At 38.4% G+C, this 24,782-nt stretch overlaps 1 protein-coding gene across 2 annotated transcripts; it reads left to right on the top strand.

The window, feature by feature from the left end:
• Positions 1-75: 75 nt before the first annotated feature.
• LOC310718183 (tRNA (32-2'-O)-methyltransferase regulator THADA) lies at positions 76-23,640 on the top strand. Of its 2 annotated transcripts, XM_083526787.1 has the most exons (31): positions 76-320; positions 1,351-1,534; positions 1,669-1,755; positions 1,834-1,861; positions 2,607-2,755; positions 2,839-2,961; positions 3,120-3,240; positions 3,384-3,526; positions 5,084-5,168; positions 5,251-5,387; positions 5,507-5,704; positions 6,173-6,890; positions 7,069-7,221; positions 7,355-7,464; positions 8,004-8,164; positions 9,078-9,232; positions 9,341-9,499; positions 12,179-12,327; positions 12,680-12,817; positions 12,914-13,018; positions 13,258-13,458; positions 13,559-13,709; positions 13,894-14,131; positions 14,544-14,783; positions 15,499-15,703; positions 16,142-16,330; positions 17,658-17,905; positions 18,581-18,751; positions 19,727-19,993; positions 22,327-22,529; positions 22,714-23,640. In XM_083526787.1, the coding sequence occupies exons 1-31, from the start codon at positions 175-177 to the stop codon at positions 22,956-22,958; spliced, it is 5,607 nt and encodes a 1,868-aa protein (XP_083382913.1). In that variant the 5' UTR covers positions 76-174; the 3' UTR covers positions 22,959-23,640. The 2 variants fall into 2 exon arrangements, with proteins under 2 accessions (XP_083382913.1, XP_083382914.1); XM_083526788.1 differs by lacking the exon at positions 76-320 and having other exon boundaries at positions 1,405-1,534; positions 1,648-1,755.
• Positions 23,641-24,782: the final 1,142 nt, after the last annotated feature.

Genomic DNA, 24,782 nt, shown 5'->3' with positions numbered 1-24,782 from the left:
ACAGCAACGCTGTATCTCAAATAGCATCTTTTATACTATATAGTGCGCAGGAACACGTTATTTTATACTATATATAGTGCGTTTAAACAGGAAGGGAATGTTTAATTGGGATGCGACCTGGTAGTAGAGCCACCACATGAGGAATCGCTGTCCTGTGTTTCAGATGTACAGTACATGAGTTATGTTACTATGATTCCTCCGGTTTTAGATGAACCTCAGGTGGAAACACTTCTCAATTCCTTGGTTTTAGAGGATGATATACGGAAAGATGTCAGAGATGAGCTCCAGCTATTCCTGGAGAAGCTCACAGATAGTGCAAGGTTGGTGATCAAGCCATGCAATGCAATTCAATGAACATGATTGTCTGTCTGACAAAATGTAAGGAGACGTTCACATTGTTAAATTTGGTGTCTGTATGCAAAACATTGAAATTTATTTACTGTGCAATAATTTGTTAATTGTAGACAATTTTTATATACACGAATGTGGATTTGTTACAATTTCTCCTTGTTTTGAGGCTTTTGAAAAGTTTTTTTTATTTTATTTCAGTCCATAAAACAATTAAAAACTCTCATATTAAAAAATGTCTTAATTGTTTTACATGTTTTTGTATTATTTTAACTTTATATTTATTTATTTTGAAAAATATGTATTTTTTATTGTTATTGTTCTTGCGTTTATGATATGCTGTTTAGATTTATGGTTACAAGACAAGTAAGTAACACTAAATAAAACAAAACATACAAACATTTACATCCGAAATGTATAATAGAAAAAAAGACACTTCAACAAACAGCACGTGTCAATGATTCGCCTCTAGAGGTCACTCTTGTACTGTATAATGATAGCCGCTACAGCAACAGACTCAACCTGGAAAAACTATCCGTATGGATTTTTGATAGTTCCAGCAATCAACTATCTCTGCCGATTAATCTTCAAAACCAATTAATCTGTGCATCTCTAGCCTGAGATACTGTTCTACATCCTGTAGGAACTTCTTAGCCATATTCATTGATGAAACATACTCTCTAGCTGTACATAGAAGCTTTTGGGAATAAAGTTCTGTAAGCCAGACCTCTATTTGTGTATTTTGTCAAAAAGATGCATTCTGACAGAACTGTGTTTTTGTCTTTTGGTAAACAGACCTTCTTTGGAGCATGTTGTAAGACTACAATAGTGGATAAGGATTGGCAGTGATGGAAAATTTTTAAAGGATTAGGAAAAAAGAAAACCCAAATATAGCTATGCTAATTCCTTCTCTTCCTCTTCCTCTTCCATTCCATTCTGTTCTATTCAGTTCAATTCCATTCTATTAAATTCATAATATATTAACCGTATTACTGCTAACAGGAGCACAACAAAACGGGTTAAAGAGCGCTTGCTAGAAGAAGCATTGCAGATGCTGAGGAAAGTCCCACCACCACTTCTTCAAGCGCTGAAGTACGAACATCAACGGTGCCTCACTCAGCTCATCCTGTCGTCCCAGATAGACGCGGTGAACAAATCCACGTCAGCCTGCCGCAAACTAGACCAGGTAATAAGATGACTGTTTGTCTGGAGATTCCTGTACAACATCACACATATTTCTAAAGTAACTGTACAATGTACCACTCTACAGATGTGCTCATGCTTGACTGATCAGTCTAGTCTTGATTTGTGTTATAACAGATGTTGCAACACCTGGCTCAGGTCAATGAGTCTTTAGTATTTGACGAAGTCCGACAATGTCTTGACAGACTTCTCCATCAGGAGAAGGTAAGAAGGAAGGATCCACTAGAGGATTAGCCACATTTTAGAAATACAGTATTAATAGACTTATTTCTTCTTCATTAGGTGCTGTCTTTAAAGGACATTCAATTAGGTAAGTAACTAACATAGAGGTCTGCTTGTCAGAAGTTTGGAAACAACTAGTCTTTTTGACAACGCAAGAATTCGACAGTGAATAACCGGAAGAAAGTTCTGTGCAAAGACGAGTCCAAATTAAACATTTTCGATATAACATAACAGAGATGATGTTAGCAGACCACCTCACACCCACAGTCAAACAAGGAGGTGGAAGCTCAATGGTTTGGGGTTGTTTCAGAGCAGGGAAGTTTAAAACCATGCAATTCCATCTGGACTGCAGATAGCTAGAACCAACTTTACCATACAACAACCAGTCAGCTTAAGTGTTCTCTATAATGGAATGGTCTGCCCAGTCACCACACCCAAATCCTATTGAACTGCTCTGGGATGATTTGGATCTCAAGCGCAAAAAGAAATAGAAAAATTATACTATTAGAGAACACCTGTGGCAAGTTTTATATAAGGCATAGCAATGTATTAGAGGTGAATTTTAATTCAAAGACTGTCCAGATGCCATGCGTTTGTAAAGTGGTTATTCATGCTTTGGGAGGATTTTTCAATGAAAAGAAAGTGTAACATCTGTACAGTTATATACTTGTTTGGTCAAATATTTATACCGTTCTATTACTAACTTTGTTGCATAAAAAAAAGGAGCATGAATGTATTTTTTAAAAACCATCACGTTTCCAAACTGCACATATCAAATATATATCTGTCGAAATATTATTATCTTAATATGGTTGATTTCTTTTCCCAAACAGTGTGTATGTTCCTGGAGGAGAGCACGATGGGCAGAGAAGGTTTAAGACTAATGTTTTCATCTCTGATGTGTAAAATCACCACATTGTTTCCTGACATTATGAAAGATGAAGCGTCAAGAAACGGTTCTATGTGTTACCACACAGTCAAGGTCAGCCTGCGGAAGCCTGGGGGGGCATTTACTTTTTAGACATTTCAGGTTTATATAGAGATTTTTTTGTGTCTGTTTTGAAGGTATGTCTGCAGGTGTTCCAGCTGTTGTCTGAGCAAGTGGTGCCTCTGGTATTTTTAGAGCAGAAAGACAAGCCGTATGTGAACGAGATTTTGGGATCCCTTATGAATATTATCTCGGGAGAGGTGAGCTGTGTTTCACAAGTCATCGATTACAGTATGACCGATTTGGGAATTTCTTCCTCTCTAGAAAGAACATTTTGTAATGTGGGTTGTGGATTTCACTGCATTACTTTAGTAATCATTATGGGATTGGCGGATTGATGATGGATTTTGTTTGCCAGATTAGTAACAGGGAGACACGATTGTTGGCAGGCACTGCTGTGGCCATGCTGATCTCTGCAGCTCCTGACACTGAGAGTGGAGCTTCAGCAGCCATGAATTTACTTCAGGTTACCAGCACGGGTGAGCATCTGTGCATACGAGCATGTTCTTTACACAAGCTTTAAGAATATGTGGGGTGTTTGTGTGTGTGTGTATATATTGTATGTCCCTTTTACTTTTTAGTATTTCATCATTTTAGTTGATGATTTTCTCTGTGTGTGCAGAGCAGCGTATTTTGACAGTAGGACAGTTGCAGGTCGACTGTGTTTCCAGACGATGTGATGGAGTTGATAAACTCAGCGTAGCCAGAGGTCTCCTGACCTGCTTAAGGAAGGACTTCCTCACCCAAAAGAATAAAGACAAACAGGTACGTGGTGCACAGAGAATAGGAAGGCAGATGGGTTATTTCTGAAAATACAAAAAAATTGCTTTTCATTTTGATTTTCTTTCTTTCCTTTTATTGCACTCCATTCATATCACTTCTATTCCCGTCCATTCATATCTTTTTTTTTTTCAATTTCTATTCTTTCCATTCTTTTTCCATCCTTTCTATTTTTCTTTTATTCCATTCCAATCCTGTTCTCATTCCTTTCTTATTCTTTCAATTCTATTCCATTTCTTTCAGTTTTATTCAATTCTATTCTATTTTGTTAATGTATGTTATAAGGTCAACATTGTGCAGAAATGAAAAGAAACCTGGATATATTTTATAGTCAGTGTGCAGCTTGTATGAAAATAACGCAATATACAGCCATTATTGTCTAAACAGCTGGCAAAAAAAAGTGAGTACACCCTAAGTTATAACAGCTGTATGTCATGTAACTGTGCAAAGCCACATGTTCCTATTCATCATGTTTGTTTTTGTCTGCTTGACACGACCATACAAATTTGTGTATCTTGTATTAAAGCAGTTAAAATGTGGTGCTTTGAGCACAATTCTCTCACACTGACCACTGGATGTTCAACATGGTTTTAAAGAGGTTATAAGAGGATCTGTAACGCCCTGAAACTGAGTTACAGTACAGTGGTCAGGGTCATTCAGAGGTTTTCCAAGACTGGTTCCACTCTGCCCAGACCTCACAAGGGTCTATCAAAGAAGTTGAGTCCTTGTCCTGTGCAGACGCATGAGTGCTGCACCATTGCTTTAGAGGTTGCAGAAGCAGAGGGTTTTGACAAGCGTGCTCAGATCACACACGGCACACTGCAACAAGTCGGTTTGCATGGCCATCATCCCAGAAGGAAGCCTCTTCTGAAGCTGGCTCACAAGAAATCCTGCAAACAGTTTGCTGAAGACAACCTGTCCAAGAGCATGAATAAATGGAACCATGTCCTGTGGTCTGATGAGGCGACGTTCTTGTGATGAGAACCAAGAAAATTGTCTTGCCTACAGTCATGCATGGTGGTAAACATGGATTCCAACATGTACTGTGACATTCTGAAGCAGAACATAATTCCATGTGTTTAACATCCAGCAGCTCCTTGATGTCATTATGGAGGAGTGGAAGAGGATCCCAGCAACAACCTGTGCAGCTCTGGTAAATTCCGTGCCCAGGAGGATTAAAGCAGTGCTACATAAAAGTGAAGCTCACACAAAAAATTGACACTTTGGACACATGTTCAATTAGGGTGGAATCATTTGGGTTTCTAGTTATTTTGCTGAGTTATTTTCAGAGGACTGTAAATCTGTATTGCTACACAAGCTGCACATTGACTAGTCTAAAATATATCCAAGTTTCATTTCTATAGTATTGTCCCTTGAGATTATTTAATAAAATGGTTGTTGAAATATGAGGGGTGTACTCACTTTTGTGAGATACTGTAGATCACTGATGTTTTATGTATTGTATAATTATTCAATGCTTTTAGTTTTTGAATTATCTTCTAGTTATCTTCTTGCTCTCATCCATTCCTTCCTGTTTCGCAGACCTGCCTCCTCCTAGATGAATTATTTCCTCTTATCTCCGATTTGCTCAGAGAAAAATGGGACTGTCACTACTATGTGTTTCAAGGTGCTCTAATCCTTAGAAGACTTGTGCGTTATAAAAAATTTATGATTTGATCATTTTGACGAATTGCATTTTCTCATTGCAGTGTTTATCTTGTGGCTGAAAAGTGTGAAAGAATGCCTGCCCGAGATTAGGGAGCTCTACGGCGCTTCTTTTCTTGACGTTGACTCCGTCCTTAGAGACAGACTCACGCAGATCATTTGGGACAACGCTGAGAGCCCGGTAAACCCGGACCGTCTGAATTTGCTATAGAAAAACAGAAGCTGAATCGTGTATTTTTATAGCCATTATGAAAACTCATTTGTATGCATGTATTATGCAATTCCACATCTTGTGTACAGGTGGAGGGTGTGTCTGAATCAGTACGCACTGCCTTCAGTTTATTCCTGGAGATCTACGAGATGGACCGTCGGCTTTCTGGAGATACTGAGAAACGGCTTTACATGAATTTACTGCACAGGATTGCTGAGCTGCCGTGGGAGTCCAAAGCCAAATATTCACCGCTCGGTGCCCTTGTGCCATATGTTGGTACAGACAAGGTAAACCTGGTGTAGTGGGATGTGCATCAGTTTAACATTTACATTACTGCCACTTTACTATGATTATCACTGGTTGCTTTGTGTCTAGCCGTCTGTCAGTTTTTGTCTGGGTGCCTTTCTGTTTTTCTCACAGTTTTTGTTTTGGTTTGTTCGTTGAGTTTAAATACCAGGGGTCAACTGTGCATTGAATAAAGTGTGTGCTAGAGAAGTGAAAGGAGTTTTTGTCTCTCTAATTGTTTGTCTGGCATTGGCTATCTGAGTATCTGTTGGACTGTTTATTTGTTGGTCTGTCTCTAACTCTCGGAGTGTCCCTCTGTGTTAGTGTCAGCATTGAGAAATATTTCAGCACTTTTTGACTGGAGCTTCATCCACTTTATCCATAGTGGATGTGCAGTAAGAATTGTGACCTGATCCTCTGTAGTGAGTGAACAGCAGTAAGCATGGCATCGCTTTTATTCTCTTTTCTAGGTTCTGGAACTGTACCCGGCTCTTCCGTCTCATATCTGTAAGTGCCTCTCCGCCAATCACCTTGCACCTTGTGCGTCTGAGCTCTACAAGTTGCTGCTTCAGGAGCAAAGACAGGAGCTTACAGTGAGTGCTGTGAAAGACGCTCCACCCACTGAGCTCCACCTGGCCACTCAATGGATGCAACGATGGCAATCTACACTCCTGAAAGCTCTGACCTCTGACGTGACTCTACTTCAGAATAACGCCTCCAGCTACCTCCTTCCCTACACCCTACGCTGCTTTCCAGATGCATTTAAAACGTTACTGGCTGCTTTAGACCCTGTTGCCCCGGGGCACTTACGAGCTTGGGTGTGTATAATGAGTGCCCAGCGTGCAAATAACAGGCATCTGTTCTGGAAATCAGAAAGCAACTTTCCCTTGGGAACGCTCAGGCTGGCCTTGTCGTCTCTGGATGACGGTGTGCGCTTAGCGGCTTTCAGTCTGATCTGCTGTAGCCCAAAGTCTAAAGAACCTCCGTTAGAGGTGGAATATGCTGCCATCAGGGACTTTCTTCCTTTTAATCTGAACAGTTATTCCTCTCCGTTTCGTCAGCACCTCCAGGCTGGAGTCAGGAAGTTCCTCGTGCGGATTAGGGACAGTTCTATGGCAAGGCTAAAAAGTCAAAAAAGTAAAAAGGGCCTGAGCCATGAAGAGCAGAAAGAACTTGAACAAGGCGTAGGTATGGACTATATGCGCTCCACTCGTCTTCTTGTAATCTGTTGTAATTGGTCAATTTAAAGGTCCTCTTTGGAGATCTGAATATTTTCACAGTCAGCATTGTCTGTAATTATGTAAACCATAATTGTGCTTGTTGAAACCATGATTGTGAATATCTGTGAACATGTTAATATCTTCAGACTTTATTGACTGGCTGGCGCAGTTGCCATTTGTCTCCCTGGTTCCTGGGAACAGCTTCCAAAGGAAGAAGACAGCGCTTCTTCTTCTAGCAGCAATTCTGGAGACCTGTTCAGACTCCTGGAGTCCAGACAGGAAGAAAGGTCAGCCACCAGGTAAAATAACAACAGTTTGTATTAGTTCTTGTTACAGCTCAAGCCTTCGATTTAAAAGATTTTCAGAACTCTTCCACTGAAATGTTTTTCTCTGGTCATGTGATCGACTGCTTTTTTTTTTTTCTTTTTTCAGCGAACATGTCCGAGCTGATAGACTACGCCACAGAAAGGCAAAAGTGGGATTTTTACTGTCGGTCAAGGCAGCTGGTCCTGATTGGCTGTTTGGAGGATATGACCAATGAGGTAGCAAGTTTCCAGTTTTAGGTTATTGTTTTAATTAGATATCACTCACGAGGAATCTACAGTATCTCACAAACGTGAGTACACCCCTCATTTTAGTAGATCTTCTCAAGGGACAATACTCTAGAATTATAGTATATACTGTAGCTACACATTGACTACTGTAAAATATATCCAAGTTTCATTTCTATCGTATTGTCCCATGAGAAGGTCTACTAAAATAGTTGCTGAAATGTGTGTATTCACTTTTGTGAGAGAGAGTTGGGGAAATATTTATATAAACAGTCGAATTTTTATGTTTAAATGTTTGTTTGTTTATTTTAACAGAAAAAGAATATCAAGAAAAAAAAAAAAAAATATATATATATATATATATATATATATATATATATAAAATATAAATTTCATATTTATCATTTTGTATTTGATCGAGTGAAATAAGTATTTGATCCCGTACCAAAAAATTATTTTCCCCCACTGTAGTATAAAATGATGTCTTCGTGCCCTGTAACATGGTCTTCATTATGCCTTTTACCCTATAGATCCGAGAGCATGCGGCTGAGCTGCTGGTGAGGTTTTTCCCATCGTCTCTCGAGTCTGATGTCGCTGCTGCTCTCTTTAGCCGAGCTCAGAGACGTCTGCATAGCCCACGTGTTCAGGAGGCTCAGATGGGGGCTCTGATGATCAAACTACTGCTACAGAAGTGCGTTAGTGTACTTTTTTTTTCTTTCTTTTTCTTTTTTTTTTTTTTTAACCATTCAACAGTATTAGGTCATGTTTTAGTGGATCAATGTGTTCAAACTACTAAAAAAAAAATGGGAAACTTCATCAAAGTGGCAATGTAAGGTCATACCACAGAGCTGCTGTATTCTCAAATCACTCATTCTAATTAAATCTTTTATTTTAAAAAAGTGTCATTTTATAATAATAAATAATAAAAAAAAACAACTTAAAAAACCTGAAATGAAAAAAAACTTTAGTCAGCACTTTGAGGTAAAGCTGTTCCTTTACCCTCAGCTTTCCACCACACATGACTTCTGTGGTTTCTCAGTAACCTGCTTTTTATATCTGGTTAAAAAGGCTGGGGAGAGAGAACAAATGATTGGTTATAATACTGTTTTTTACATTATTAAACTTAACTAAATGAAGACGTACAACGTCATTGATTTAATCATTTAAAGAAAATGGTAAATGGGTTGATGAAGGAAAATAACCTTTGCCTCTTTAAATTTCTTTTTTTTTTTTTTTTTTTCTTTTCATTTTGTTAGCACATTACGATAGATGAAGTTTTGTTGTTTTTGTGATATACATATGTGTTTCATTTGTTTATAGGCAAACGAGTTAATGTAATGGTAAAAACATTTACTTTGGTCAAACAAATCCTCCCTTAGAATGAAATAGCAACTTTTCATACACCAAAGATGTACAATTTGGACAAATCTGTCCGCAGAATATTTTCTTCCAGTCGTTCACTGTTCAATTCCTGTGAGTTTTTGCCTTTTACTTTTATTTGTTCCATACAATTTTTTATTCGAATAAAAAATACTGACTTGTACCTTATAAGTAATTAGTCAGATATTAAGTGGGAATAAATACTCATTGGTATTTGATTCTAGAGGTGTGTCTCTGGATGGTGTAGTGTCTGAGCCTCTGAAGCAGGATGATGTGCAGTCGGTCAGGTTAATCAGATACCTGCTGAAGATTCTGGAGCAGCAGTACCTAATCGCCAAGCAGGACATGCTGCTTGCTGCACGCTCCGCACCTCTACATGGTAACATGATTAAATACTGCTCTGATATAAATGTCGCATGAGGGACCGTATATGTGTGTGTGTCCTCATGCCTTTTTTGTGTGTGATGATGGTACCAAATGGTTGTAGGTGCAGTCAGTGCTATTCACAAGTGTGTGATGGACGTGCCTGGGGCTTTGGCTGAAGCTTTAGATGGCAGTATGATTGCAGAAATGCTCTCACTGCTGGAAAAGATCACGTTGCTGCTGCTCGGAGTGTTGTACGGAGATCAGAATATGGAGGAAAAAGGTACACTCGCTGCATCAGTGCAAAGCATATAACACACAAATACATACACATTATATATATATATATATATATATATATATATATATATATATATATATATATATATATATATATATATATATATATATATATACAGTGAGGAAAATAAGTATTTGAACACTCTGCTATTTTGCAAGTTCTCCCACTTAGAAATCATGGAGGGGTCTGAAATTGTCATCGTAGGTGCATGTCCACTGTGAGAGACATAATCTAAAAAAAAAATCCAGAAATCACAATGTATGATTTTTAAACTATTTATTTGTATGATACAGCTGCAAATAAGTATTTGAACACCTGAGAAAGTCAATGTTAATATTTGGTACAGTAGCCTTTGTTTGCAATTACAGAGGTCAAACGTTTCCTGTAGTTTTTCACCAGGTTTGCACACACTGCAGGAGGGATTTCGGCCCACTCCTCCACACAGATCTTCTCTAGATCAGTCAGGTTTCTGGCCTGTCGCTGAGAAACACGGAGTTTCAGCTCCCTCCAAAGATTCTCTATTGGGTTTAGGTCTGGAGACTGGCTAGGCCACACCAGAACCTTGATATGCTTCTTACAGAGCCACTCCTTGCTTATCCTGGCTGTGTGCTTCGGGTCATTGTCATGTTGGAAGACCCAGCCTCGACCCATCTTCAATGCTCTAACTGAGGGAAGGAGGTTGTTCCCCAAAATCTCCCAATACATGGCCCCGGTCATCCTCTCCTTAATACAGTGCAGTCGCCCTGTCCCATGTGCAAAAAAACACCCCCAAAGCATGATGCTACCACCCCCATGCTTCACAGTAGGGATGGTGTACTTGGGATGGTACTCATCATTCTTCTTCCTCCAAACACGTTTAGTGGAATTATGACCCAAAAGTTCTATTTTGGTCTCATCTGACCACATGACTTTCTCCCATGACTCCTCTAGATCATCCAAATGGTCATTGGCAAACTTAAGACGTGCCTGGAGATGTGCTGGTTTAAGCAGGGGAACCTTCCGTGCCATGCATGATTTCAAACCATGATGTCTTAGTGTATTACCAACAGTAACCTTGGAAACGGTGGTCCCAGCTCTTTTTAGGTCATTGACCAGCTCCTCCCGTGTAGTTCTGGGCTGATTTCTCACCTTCCTTAGAATCATTGAGACCCCACGAGGTGAGATCTTGCATGGAGCCCCAGTCTGAGGGAGATTGACAGTCATGTTTAGCTTCTTCCATTTTCTAACGATTGCTCCAACAGTGGACCTTTTTTCACCAAGCTGCTTGGCAATTTCCCCGTAGCCCTTTCCAGCCTTGTGGAGGTGTACAATTTTGTCTCTAGTGTCTTTGGACAGCTCTTTGGTCTTGGCCATGTTAGTAGTTGGATTCTTACTGATTGTATGGGGTGGACAGGTGTCTTTATGCAGCTAAGGACCTCAAACAAGTGCATCTAATTTAGGATAATAAATGTAGTGGAGGTGGACATTTTAAAGGCAGACTAACAGGTCTTTGAGGGTCAGAATTCTAGCTGATAGACAGGTGTTCAAATACTTATTTGCAGCTGTATCAAACAAATAAACAGTTTAAAAATTATATATTGTGATTTCTGGATTTTTTTTTTTTTATTATGTCTCTCACAGTGGACATGCACCTACGATGACAATTTCAGACCCCTCCATGATTTCTAAGTGGGAGAACTTGCAAAATAGCAGGGTGTTCAAATACTTATTTTCCTCACTGTATTTATATATATATATATATATATATATATATATATATATATATATATTACACATACATTATATTACCAAAAGTATTGGGTCACCTGGTCATAAGTATGGTATGTGATTTTTAAGAATTGTATCCCACATTTAGTCCCAATCCTATAATTCTCCACTCTTCTGGGAAGATGTTCCACTAGATTTTAAAGTGTGCTTATGTATATTTGTGGTTATCAGCCACAAGGGTATTACGAAAGACAGGTAGTGATGTAGGTGAGGTGAGGAGGCCTGGGGTGTAGTCAGAGTTCACATTCATCCCAAAGGTGTTCACTAGGGATGAGATCAGCGCTCAGTCAAGCAGAACACTCAAGATCTTCCTCTCCAAAGCATGTAAACCAGATCTTCAAGAGCTCACTTTGTGCACAGGAGCATCTAAAAATGTCCTGTACAATTAAGTGCCTTCAGCTTTGTGGTAACAGTTTAGAAAAGAACCACATAGAGCAGGAAAGGTCAGGTGACCCAATACTTTTGCCAATATGGCATATTTGTTGTGGTTTTTTGTTGTTGTTTTTTTATTTTTATTTTTTTACATAGCCTCTAGTCTCTTATTTGTAGCTGTACATGTTCACTTGTATCTTACAGTGTTGACTAATTGTATGAAAGGACAAATAATGCAAAATCAATGCTTTACTGTATGAACATGTTTGACTTACTTTACAGAATTTCTGACTTGGTCGATTTGTATCTCCGAGTTGACAATTTATTTTTCCGATTTGATTTTGTTATTGTGAAAAACTGTCAAATAATGTTTGGACAAACTATACTACATCGAAAAAAGCCATGATATTTTCTATGTGCATTTTTGAAGACATGGATGCTTTATTTAAATATTAAAACCAATATAATGTTTGACTCAGATTTTATTTTCCCCCTCAAATACTTTGTGGCTGTTTCCTGCAGAAGTCCCACCTTCATTTTGCGACATGGGGAACGCAATCAGTTCTCTAATTGGACACAGTGGATCAGGCCTGGATGAAGAAGGAGAAGAGAACGTGCTGTTATCAGAAGAGCACAGTCTAGTGCTGACCAGCTGCTGGGTCACGCTCAAGGTAAATGCATGGATTGCTTCTCACAAAGAAAAAATAAACATTTATCTGCTCACAACATACGAGAATAGATTGATGATTGTGTAATGTCGTGTGACACAACTATTAGACTTACAAACATTTCATCCATGATGAACAGCTGGCAAAATGTCTGGATTGTCCAAGGCTCACACTACGACTTCTCATCAATATTGTTTTTTCACAGGTATCATCAGGGCTAATGAAGCTAAAAAATTGCACATTTTTCTGAATATTGGTCCTGGATGGCCAAATAAATGATTAAAAAATTATTAGTAAATCAGAATATGAAATTTCGCCATGTTTCTCTGCATATTGTGTGTCTATTTCTGGGCAGGAAATAGGGATTTTTCTCGGTTTGCTGGTAGAGAAGATTCTGTTGATCACTCGTGAGGACAGAACACGGCTAACTGTAGAAGATCTGCAGAAGGTTTCAAAAGTATTCAAGGACATTATCCTGAAATGTAGGCACTGGGTAAGAATTAACGGTACTTATAAAGTACAATAGAATTTTCTTGTCACTACTATTGATCAACGTTTTTTAATATTTTATTTTACTTTGTACCTTTAGGGGGCAGTGGAGGGCTGCTGCATTGGATTCACGAAATTCTGCACTGCCCTTCTTACCAGCTCTGATCCAAAGCTCAGAGAAATTCCTAACAGCATTCTACAGCAGGTATTAAAATGGTAGATTTGACTGTTTGAAAGCTTTTTCTGTTCAGCTCAGTTTTACAGAAATACATAGATTTCAAATTTTTTACATTATAAATTAGTCCTTATATCTTTATCATTGTTTGAATTTTCATAATAGTATGTTGTTGATGGTAATGGTGAGATCTTCCATTAGTGGCACCTGGTATTCCTTCTCCATTTTCCTTCCTTACTTTTATATTCCCTTTTTAATTTTGTTTCCAGGGTCTTTGTGTCCTTCAGACCCCCCGCGGTACGTCAGTGACGAGACGGGCAGCAGGATTGCCGATGCTTATTCTTGGCGTGTTGGCAGCCGAGGAGAACAGCACCTCTCACCTACTGCTGGCACACAGCATGAACACACTACTGGAGATAGCCAGAGCCCCACTGCCTCTGAACTGGGACCAGACACTTGACTTGCCCCAGGTGCTCTTTTCCTCCTATTATTATAGTTATCTTTATAAATACATACAGATTGAGCCTTTGTATTGAGGTAAATTTTGGTCTTGCCTGCTTCTCTCTCCAGGTATGTGCAGTTCACACAATTCAGGCACTGGTGAAAGGCTCCAGTTTGGGTATGACTATTCTTCAGTATGCATCTGAGGTCACCATGCTGTCACTCACACTACTTAGCTCTCCTTGGTGGGCCATGAGGAACGCTGCCCTGCAGCTTTACAGTACGCAACTTGATTTGTGTTTAATCACTTCATCATGTCATTTTCTTGGATCCATTTGGATTAGTTTTTTAATAAAAGTCAACATTTTGTTAGACATGAATGTTCTGGACTCTATAAACCTTTGCAAATATTTTATATTTCATCCTGGACTACTTTCGTTGATCCCTTGCTCTTCATCCCCCAGGTTCTCTCTGCTCCAGAATGTTGGGTCAAAAACCTGCTGATGAAGATGTCTCTGCCCAGTATAGCATTTCCTCCCCTGCTTTTTTTAAACAATATCCCGCATTAAAGCCCTTCCTCCAGGGCGCATTAGAAAGAGCAGCCACAGACCTGCATGAAGCCAGACTGAGCCTTCAGCCCTCTCTCTACCCCATCCTAACCCTGCTGGCCAAGCTGCACCCTGGAGCTCAGGAGCAAACACAGTAGGGCATTTTGTTTAATAAATGCTCTTTTCTTTTTTAATGAGAAATTATATGCAGTCGTTTCAGTTTTTGAGAAATAATTCATTTGTATGTCATATTTATTTGGTCAATGTGCAGCAATGGGTGCCAAAAATTGTCATGTTTCGTGTCAATAAAAGACTATGCAGATTTTACTGCAAAAAAGGGATGAAGAGATATATGTATTTCTTAATTAAGTATATAGTGTGCTTCTTTCTGGAAAGCCTATGGCCAGATATACAATAAATTTTATGACCATATATATATATATATATCCAGTACAGAAATCTACTTATCTTTTAGGTCACTGCATTTAGAAGGAAACGATAATTTTCTAGATTCACTGAATTATGGTTAATTGCTCAGAGTGATTTTTGCATTTTATTTGTAACAGGGCTCTGTCCGACTTTCTACCTCCGCTGCTCCAGCTAGCTGCTAGCCCCATATACGGCGTGAGAGCCATGTCAGCCCAAGCCCTGGTTGCCATGATACCACCTACAGAGTATTTGGCAAGTGTACTGAGCGTGGTGAAGGAGCTGCCCGAGAAGCCAGTTAGCCCAAGCTGTCACAACAGTATACATGGCCGACTCCTACAGATTAAGGCCATCCTGACCAGAGTCCTTCATGCTGACAAGTAAGAATTTTGCAGATGGAAATTTGGGAAGCGAAAAAGGAAAAACCTCGATATTCACCAGTGCAGTTAATCTTCAGCCCACTTACTAGTTACATAACTGTACACTTTCACTGTGTCATTTTCACGTGCCATATATATATATATATATTTATACAGTACAGACCAAAAGTTTGGACACACCTTCTCATTCAAAGAGTTTTCTTTATTTTCATGACTATGAAAATTGTAGAGTCACATTGAAGGCATCAAAACTATGAATTAACACGTGGAATTATATACATAACAAAAAAGTGAACTGAAAATATGTCATATTGTAGGTTCTTCAAAGTAGGCATCAAGAGAATGCCAAGAGTGTGCAAAGCAGTAATCTAAGCAAAAGGTGGCTACTTTGAAGAACCTACAATATGACATATTTTCAGTTCACTTTTTTGTTATGTATATAATTCCACATGTGTTAATTCATAGTTTTGATGCCTTCAGTGTGACTCTACAATTTTCATAGTCATGAAAATAAAGAAAACTCTTTGAATGAGCAGGTGTGTCCAAACTTTTGGTCTTTACTGTGTGTGTGTATGTATGTGTGTGTGTGTGTGTGTGTGTATATATATGTGTATATATATAATATATATATATATATATATATATATATATATATATATATATATATATATATATATATATATATATATATATATATATAAATTCTTCTTTTTAGTGCTTGCCCATCCTCTCTATATTGTGTGGTGAAGGCGATGGAGGACCGACTTTGGCTGGCATCCAATGAGCAAAAGTGCCCTTTGGTGTGCCAGGCGTACGTGGCTGTGCTGAGGCTGCTGAGAGAGAACTGCTCAGGGTTTTTTTTTAGGGATCTTGGCACTCTGCTGATGAAGGAACTACTCAGAAAGCCACACACTCTTGAGGTGATATTAGATTTTAGATTTTTCTAATAATGTAATTAAAATAAATGTTTTAATAATGCTACCGAAAATTTATTGTAAACATCTAAAACCTGGAGAGACTCAAACTGCCAGGAAAGTTTTTTATTCTTATTTGACCTATCTACTCTGATTTGTAAATAGCGTTCTATTCAGTACCAATACATGTGATCTGCATTTTATATATATATATATATATATATATCTCAATCTTTCACATTTTATCTTGTACAATAAAAAAAAAAGTAAGAATACATTATGGCAGGCTTTTTACATTTCAACAAAAAAGCGGTTGTTATGCAGGTTGTTAAGGGTTTTTACTTGTAAATGTGAAAAATACTGGATGCTATTTGATGTGTTAATCCATGTTAAAAACACGCACATGGAATGCTATTCACTCGTTTTTTTTATATGTCCGTTCAGCTTGGCTCTTCCTCTTTCCACCAAAGTGCTGTGCACTTCCTGTGTGAAGACCCTGACTGGGCGTATCAGGTGTGGCCCCACCTGTCCAGTGGAAGTGCAGTTACTCGTCTCTCTTTGGTGAAGTGGGTAAAAGAAGGGCGGGGCTGGAGAGGAAGTCGCTTACAGAATGAACTGGAGAAAATATTCCAGGTAAATATATACACCAATCAAGCATCACTTTAGGACCACTGACTGGTGAAGTGAATAACCCTGATTATCTCTTCATCATGGCACCTGTTAGTGGGTGGGATATTATTAGGCAGCAAGTAAACATTTTCTCCTCAAAGTTGTGTTAGAAGCATGAAAAAATGGGCGAGTGTAAGGATTTTATCGAGTTTAACAATTTGTGATGTCTAGACAACTGGGTCGGAGCATCTCCAAAACTGCAGCTCTTGTGGGATGTTTACGGTCTGCAGTGGTGAGTGTGTATCAAAAGTGCTCCAAGGAAGGAACAGTGGTGAACCGGCGACAGGGTCATGTGCGGTTGAAGCTCATTGATGCACGTGGGGAGCGAAGGCTGTTCCAACAGACGAGCTCCTGTACCTCAAATTGCTGAAGAAGTTAATGATGTTAATGCTCGATGGGTCAGAAATGTTTTGGCAATAAAAGGGAAGTCAGGTGGTCATAATGTATGCGTGATCGGTGTAACCTCTAGTTGTGTCTTCAGGGTGGTTTTGCAGTGTTTCAGTAAGACGACATTCTTTTGTCTCATCAGCCATGGCATTGGCAACATTCAAATATGTTCTGGCAAAAGTGGGGCATTCTGCTTTTGGAGAACGTCTGACTTTCAGGGTGGTATCGAGTGGCCCTGCTTTGCACTAGGTCACCTCACACCTCATGTTCTTGATTATATCCTTACAGCTGCATTTCCCCCCTCATGTTTGTTTCACTAAATTATCGAGTGGAGATTCTGTGGCTTGACTTTGGCACAGCCTTAACTCGCTGGGCATTTGACGTTTTACTTCTGCTGATTATTTAACACACAATGAAAGGAAATTAGGGCTGCTGTAATGCATTGCTGTTGATCGTTGATATACAGTTCGTGTTCTTGCTTGATTAGGGGATTTAGGCCCAGCTATTGTATTCGGAGGTTCAGAAGTACAGAACAAGCTTTTCCGCTTGGCTGTTATAGATAATAGACATGTTATTAAAGAAATAATTTCCCAGGAAACATCTGATTCGGCCCTTTTTTTTTTTTTTTTAAGTAATGACTCGATAATAAACTTCCCTGGTGCAGTGTTGTTTCAGTGTTTTTCCATCCTTTATGTACGTTCTGAAAGGACTTTCGGTACAGAAACATTTAGAGCTTATAGTATTTATGGAGAGAAAATCTTTTCTAGATTATATTTTGTGTGCCTTCTATTAGTGCTGTACTGAGATTAGCATGTCAGTGGTTTGGGTAGCTGGAATCAGCTGATTTTGATTGACTTTTGAATGTCAATCAAGAAGAGCTATTAAAGTTGTTCACTGTGTGCAGGCCAGTCTGAAGGAGGCACTCATGGATCAGGATGTTGAGTACAAGAGCGTGTACTTATCAGCCTTGGTGGAAGTCATGACCCCAGATGTGTTGAGCGTAACCCATCCTCAGCCTGTCCAGTTAAAGCTTGAGGGGGAAGAGCTGCAGGAGTGTGTGCAACTCCTCTTGGAGGATCTGGAGGGAAGCAGAGGAGGGCCAGAGCTCCTCTCTCAGACCCTGTGTGCTCTATCTCTTCTACTTTCTCCAAGGTGAATCAAACTAAATATATCTATGGACATGGAATATTATGTTTTGGTAAAACAAAGCTAACAAGTTGCTCCTTTTAAAAAAAATATATGTAATAATTCTTCTACATTTTATAAAATGGTACCAGTAATGTTATTGTCACTTATCTGCACTTTTTATAGCTGATTCCCTTACCTAATTTTTTATTTAAACGTTCTCGTTTAATAAGATTACAAGACCATATGATGGAGTAGTAACAGTCATGGAATACTTTTTTTAGACGAAAACGATTCTCCACCTTCATCCACCTCATCTGCATCATATATAATAATAATAATAATAATAATCAGAGTACAATTTCTACATTTACTACCATATAAATATATCTATATACATTATCTACTTATTTTCATACACGTTCCTTACTTTGCTGTGACATGAAAGGAAAACAGTCTGAATGCATTTAATATATACAGTACAGCAGAGAATGCAGGATTTTACTCAACTTCTATATGGAGTGTATATAATTGAGCAACTGCCCTTTAGACTTCTGTTTGGTAATGACTTTGGATTAATCGTGTTATCTGTTCTTAATATATTCTCTGTGGTAATGGTAGATCGGATAGAGATGCAGTGGATGGAGTTGGGTTATAAGATGGTTGAGTGTTCCTGTAATACGTTATGATTTTCTCTTTCAGCGTGGACATGCTCGTACTGCAGCGCTGGTGTATGCTATTAGAAACACACAGGTGTGCTGAGGCTCCTGAAGCTCTGCGATTGGCCTGTGCTCAGGCTCTGGTTCTGACCGGAGCTTCTGTAGTGACCTGCAGCTTGATGGGCAACACTGCTCTGGAAGCTCTCAGTGTCAGGTGTGTTAATGAAGAACATTTCTTTTGGTTTTCTTTTTTTTTTCCCTCTAATGCAATTTAGATTTACAGTGAATTTACGCTGTAAAATCAAGTGTAGATTTTTTTTTTTTTCTGTGAGGGCCACATGGTTTAAAAAACATATAAACCTAACATGCCATGTAAAATAGTATCACTGAACTTGATTATAAAAAACAGTACTCAATCATGAAATGTGCTAAAGGAAATAAATATGAATATATTAATAAATAAAAAAAATAATAAAGTGCTCTCCATACAGTGTAAAAACAAAACGCACGCAGCATCAGTGCTTCGCCTCTAGAGGCCGCTCTCGTAATGACGGCGGACCGGAAGCCTGAAAAACTATCGGTATGGATTTTTGCCGATAACCAATAATTTCAGAAATCTATCAGTCAGTGTTAGTTGGTTCTATGGAACTAACTATCGGTGCCTTATTAGTAACTTAAGACATTTTTTGTTTGAAAGTCAACTTTTATTTCATACATACAGATATGATATGAGTAAAACATTTCAAATGTAATTTTTACATTTAAAATGTTTAATGTCTCTGGCCGTTTCAAATGTGGGGGCGTAATTTGGGGATCCCTGGTTTAAATGCTTCAAATGTGTTACATAGTTTTGCAAACGATTCAGGCTTCTGATTTGGTCTTAGTGTTTGGTATTCAATGTGTAATTCTGAGCTCACGTTGTTTATCAGGTCTCTGGTTTTCTTATCAGTTTTCCAGCCTTCAGCCCTCAGCCTATTTACCCACCCTGTTTGCAATTTGATAACATTTATTATGTTTTGTTGTTGGCAGAATGTTGACTAAAGATCACAAACAACTGTTGTGTGTGTGTGTGTGTGTGTGTGTGTGTGTGTGTGTGTGTGTGTGTGTGTGTGTGTGTGTGTGTGTGTGTGTGTGTGTGTGTGTGTGTGTGTGTGTGTGTGTGTGTGTGTGTGTGTGTGTGTGTGCGTAGACTGATCAGTGCAGGTGTGCACCTACTGCAGGATCAGAATCAGCAAGTGAGAGGCCAGTCTGCCATCTTTACTTCGGTTATCTGCAAATCCCACTCAGGAAAATCCCCAACAAGGTGCTATCTTATGCAGAGCAACCAGTCTTTATGTATGCTGCTGGACCTGCTGCTGTGGAAATTCTGGGATAGTGAAGGCACTTTGGAGGCTTTGGTGTGTCACTTGCCAAATTGGGATCTCAAAAGTATACTTCAGGAGACAAAGCTCTCACAGTGAGTCACACACACGCTCCAAAACTGCACAGTAAAATCAAATAAAAAAGATTTAGAAGATTTAAAGACCATAACATGTTATAAGCAATGAATTCATTTCAATTTTAATCTGGATAGTGCTTTTAATAATGGATATTCCCGGAGCGCACCACTGGATATTACTGCTTCGCTACAAGTATTGGTGGATTATCCCCCGAGTATTCTCAATAAACTTTGTTTGCGTTTACTTCGGCTTCCGCCTCCTTATCCGCATTACAGGTTATCTCGATCCGCATGACCAATCAAACAAATCGCGGCAATGCTGTTGTGTAAAAAAACCTCCAAAAACACGTGCATGCACATTCTCATTTAATAACGCACATCATGTACATAAAGAAATTTCAAGCACATTAATATATTGCCGCCATATTGGTTTCCGTTTATCTCGATCACCGGTTATCTCGATGCTTTTTGGCGTCCCCCTAGGCCGGCAACATAACCGGGTTCCACTGTACTTGCATAATTGCTAAGGGTTGTTAGCTGTTTACTGATAGACACTGGTAACTAGAAAGCCATTGTAACAAACTATATTTATTACAGTCCAAATCCATTCTCATGATTATTACATTTAACACTCCACATTACTCTCAATTCCTTTACTGCTCACCTGTAGTCCTATTAATACATCACTGGATGAAATATAAGACTTTTAACAAGGTTGAAACATCCTATTTATGCTGGAAAAATGTAGAAAATCAGTTAAATCAGCTATGGAGACTGTAGTCAGTGACTAGAATCTTTTATAAATAGAATAAACATTTATTGTTACTCAGATCTCCTCATGAAACAATGAGTTATCTTCAGCAACAGATGCAACCAAGTGTACATCAAAGAGACCAAATTAATATTTTTGACAGATTGTCTTTTCTGGCTTGAGTAAATACTTAAAAAAATAAATAAATAAAAAGAACAGTGAGTATGAAGCATGTGTTGAGACTCAGTGGCGTGTCTAGAGGTTTTTCTCTGGGTTTTTCTCTGGCAGATGCCGATATTTAGAAATCAGGGCAGCCCATGGATTTTTTTTTGGCAGATTTCTTCTCACCCCTTCATCTTATAAAGTCTAATACTTAATTTAATGTAATGTAATACAGATAATTGCTTACATTAATCAGTGGACTTGTTCCCAGGTTTTGGTATCGGCACCTACCATGTAGTCTAAACTACAGCTGGTTGAAGTGTAGCAAGAACAGTTCCAAAACGTTACTCATTCTCTCTTTAAATGTTACTTTCATTCTCTCTCCAGATGTTATTTTTATTTTCTCTCCTAATGTTACTTTTATTCTCTCACCAGATGTTATTTTCTCTTTAAATGTTACTTTCATTCTCTCTCCTAATGTAATTCTCATTTTCTCTTCTAATTTTACTTTCATTCTCTCTCCAGATGTTATTCTCATTCTCTCTTTAGATGTTACTTTCATTCTCTCTTCTAATGTTATTCTCATTTTCTCTTCTGTTACTTTCATTCTCTCTCCAGATGTTACTTTCTTTCTCCCTCCAGATGTTATTCTCATTCTCTCTTCTAATGTTACTCTTATTCTCTCTTTAGATGTTATTCTCATTCTCTCACTAGATGTTATTCTCATTCTCTCTTCAAATGTTATCATTCTCTTTCCAGATGTTATTCTCCTTCTCACTCCAAATGTAATTCTGGTCAAAACTCGTCAGCTGTTTTTTGCCGTTTTTACCTGTTGAATCAGCAGCGGAGCTCGTCGGCAAGGAAGAGAACTCCGATTGGCTAATTGGCTTAGCGAATGAGCACACGAGAAAAAAAAAAACGGAACACGCTTGTTGCCATTCTTGTTCTTGTATTTGCAATTCATCAATGATTGGAAAAAATTACACGAATCCGTTAGTAACGATCGCGGCAGGCGGAAACGTTGCTTGCTTTAGATATTTACAGTTTCACACCTTTTTTTTTTTTTTTTTTTTTTTTTTTTTAAACATATATTTTTTACATATATAGGTGACCAATGTTTTCTACAGGAACTTTGACCTGTGACTTGGTTTGAAGAAGAAGAACACAAGTATTGTGTTCTGGTATTTCTGGTTGATAAAACATGAAAGAACCGCTATTTATTAAATACTGGATACTGGATTATAACCAGTGGATACACTAGTTATCAGTGCTGCTCCTCTTAGGAATTATTTTCAGTACTTACGCAACGTAAAACATGATTATTATTCATTAATTTCTTAATTATACCTTTTAATTGCTTTGACTAAGAACTATTTTATGAATCGATGTAAAGGTGATCAGATAAGTCACATAGTTTGTGATTTGTTTGTGTTCCCAGATGCAGCACTCTTTATGAGCAGGACAACGCCAACATGTTTTTGGAGCCCTCTGTGATTTCTGAGACCATCCTGCCATATTTGCTTTGCCTGGCAAAACGATACCCAGAATCCTCTGTCCTTGCCAGGCTTCTCGATCTGTGGGAACAAGAAAATACAGTCTCGGTCAGAGAGAACCTTAGCATCTGTGCCGAGCTCCATTTGGGTAATTAGACCATTTACCGTATTGATTTCTTTAGATATAGCGAGAGTGATAATGTCATCCATTGTAGAAAAAACACTCAAAACATTTGTTATATTTCTGAAATTTTGCTATTAGATTTATTAAGAAAAAGAACTGTCTGTAAAAGGAGCATAAACATTATTGATTGAATCTGTTACATGTCTAGGTGACACCATAGATCCTGACTGGTTGAGTGTGCTGATGGAGCCACGTTTCCACGGTGCTCTGTGTGGGCTGTACGCCAAGGCTGCCTTTCTGCTGCACATTCACAGTGTTTCAAAGAAGCCAAGACCCCTGGGTGACCCTTCTGTTTTAGAGCAGGACCTTCTGGAAGTACACAAACGGTTTAGCTTGCATGGAGTTTATCTTCCAGACTGTTTTGTTAACGACATTAGAACAGAGCGAGTATAAACTGATTCAAGTGGATTTGTGATTGTAGTAGATTTGAGGTTTTATATCGATTTTGATTGGATGCCAAAAACTTTCACGAGCTACCTCAGTCTCAGATAAAGTGAAGAAAAAAGCATTTGAGTATTGCAGTAATACATATAATTATTATTATATTCTGAAGAGTAGGTAATTGCAAATGTTTTCCAAGTAAATCACATTCCAGTGGATTCAGCCAAGCTATTTAATTTATAAATGAATTCTGAGGTAATCCATTAGGACACATTTTTAGGCAGTATCTACACACCGTGGAAAAGAACTAGAGAATGAAAAGGGACAGCGGATATATAAGTTGCAGTATGCAATTTTTAAAGAAGCATGTAAGTACCGAGTGATCTTAAAAAGACTGATCTGGATCAGTGTTGTTTCTTTTAGACACAGAATTTAACTTTGCCTCTGAGGTAATACAGAGCTTCTCAACACAGCCTCTCACAGTACTTGCACTTCTCCAAGTAGACACCAGGGGGCTTTACAACATACAAACTGCTGCTTTAATATTCTCCTACTTATATCCTATAAAACAATGTGCTCTGATCATAAACAGGAACTGGATTTTTTTTTTATACAATATTTATATCTTGTTCATATCTGATTTTATTGATATGTAAAGATATTTGGTCAAATAAATTTGTTTACGTATTCTAAACCTTTCCTGTGTGTCATACAAGCCCACAAAAACTCCTAGAGACAGTTATAATATACAGTTGTGCATGATATGATGGACTGAACATTTGAGAGTTAATCACATTGGCTCTAGTGGAAGATTAGAGCGCTATATATGATTTGTAAGCTGTATCACATTATACAACATGGTGAATTATGAACAATACCCATGCCATGTGTTAAGATTTGAGTGCTGTTTCCCAGAACCGGTTTTAACTGGTTTGTTCCAGCCTACGATATCTCCTCTGACCCGTATTATAAACCGCATTCACAAATCACATCACATTTTCTTCTCTCTCCTTGCACTTCTGTTGGGTCTCTATACTTGTATATTCTCTCTCTTTCTTTCCCTCCTTCACTTATCTACATTAGCTGCCACTGATCTGGTTTCTTCTGTAGTGGATGGAGTGCTTAAATCAGGCTATGATGTAATGGTTGTGGCAGAAGTGTTGATGATGGAGTTGGCTAAAGTGAATCAGCAGGGGAATAAAGAGTGCTTTGAGCCTCATTACAGACACATCTGCCAGGTGAAGAGTCTCAGTGTGTGTCCACAGAATGATTTATTCCTCTGAATTCTTCCCATTTGCCTTCTAGCACATTGTGTGGGATTATTTTCCTTGTTTTCTACAAGCCAAGTGAAAGATGCAGCAATTGACCACACTTATACAATCATAAAAATAATTCTCAAAAGTGTTGCATATTGTGTTTTTGAAAAAAATTATTTGCTGACAAGAAAATACATGAATTAAATGCAGTGTTGCAGGGTAGAGATAGAAAATTGGCTCTTTTTCACTTAAGACAACAGTGTTTTTCTTTCATCTTGTGAACATGTGTGTTTATAAACAGGTTTTGGTGCTCATTTTGTTTTATGAAGCTTCGCTGTGCATTAGAAATGTAAGTGAACCACTTGACTAAAATGAATCCGAATAAAGAATATCAGAAGTTGGAATGGAAGAAAACTTTTCAAGCAAATTTTCGAAGCATAAAGTGCCACTAGACTGAAAATCTCTGGAAAATTTTAATGATGGAAACTCTGTGGTATTAATTAGAAAGGCTGTCAGTTGGCCAGGGTGTGTGCTGGTTGGTTTGAGTGTGTTGTGGAACAGGAAGCTGACCATCTGGTCC

The sequence above is a fragment of the Silurus aristotelis genome, assembly GCF_946808225.1.
Source record: "Silurus aristotelis genome assembly, chromosome: 23".
In the NCBI taxonomy this organism is placed as follows: domain Eukaryota; kingdom Metazoa; phylum Chordata; class Actinopteri; order Siluriformes; family Siluridae; genus Silurus; species Silurus aristotelis.
Note: the sequence above shows the minus strand (reverse complement) of the source record. Positions and strands in the feature narration are given on the sequence as shown.

Bases quoted from the DNA above. Each gene is read 5' to 3' on its own strand.
- LOC310718183 (XM_083526787.1), top strand. From the start codon at position 175: ATGAGTTATGTTACTATGATTCCTCCGGTTTTAGATGAACCTCAGGTG. The intron at 15,704-16,141 runs GTGATATTAGAT...ATGTCCGTTCAG, and splicing joins GAAAGCCACACACTCTTGAG to CTTGGCTCTTCCTCTTTCCA. The intron at 19,994-22,326 runs GTGAGTCACACA...TTGTGTTCCCAG, and splicing joins CAGGAGACAAAGCTCTCACA to ATGCAGCACTCTTTATGAGC.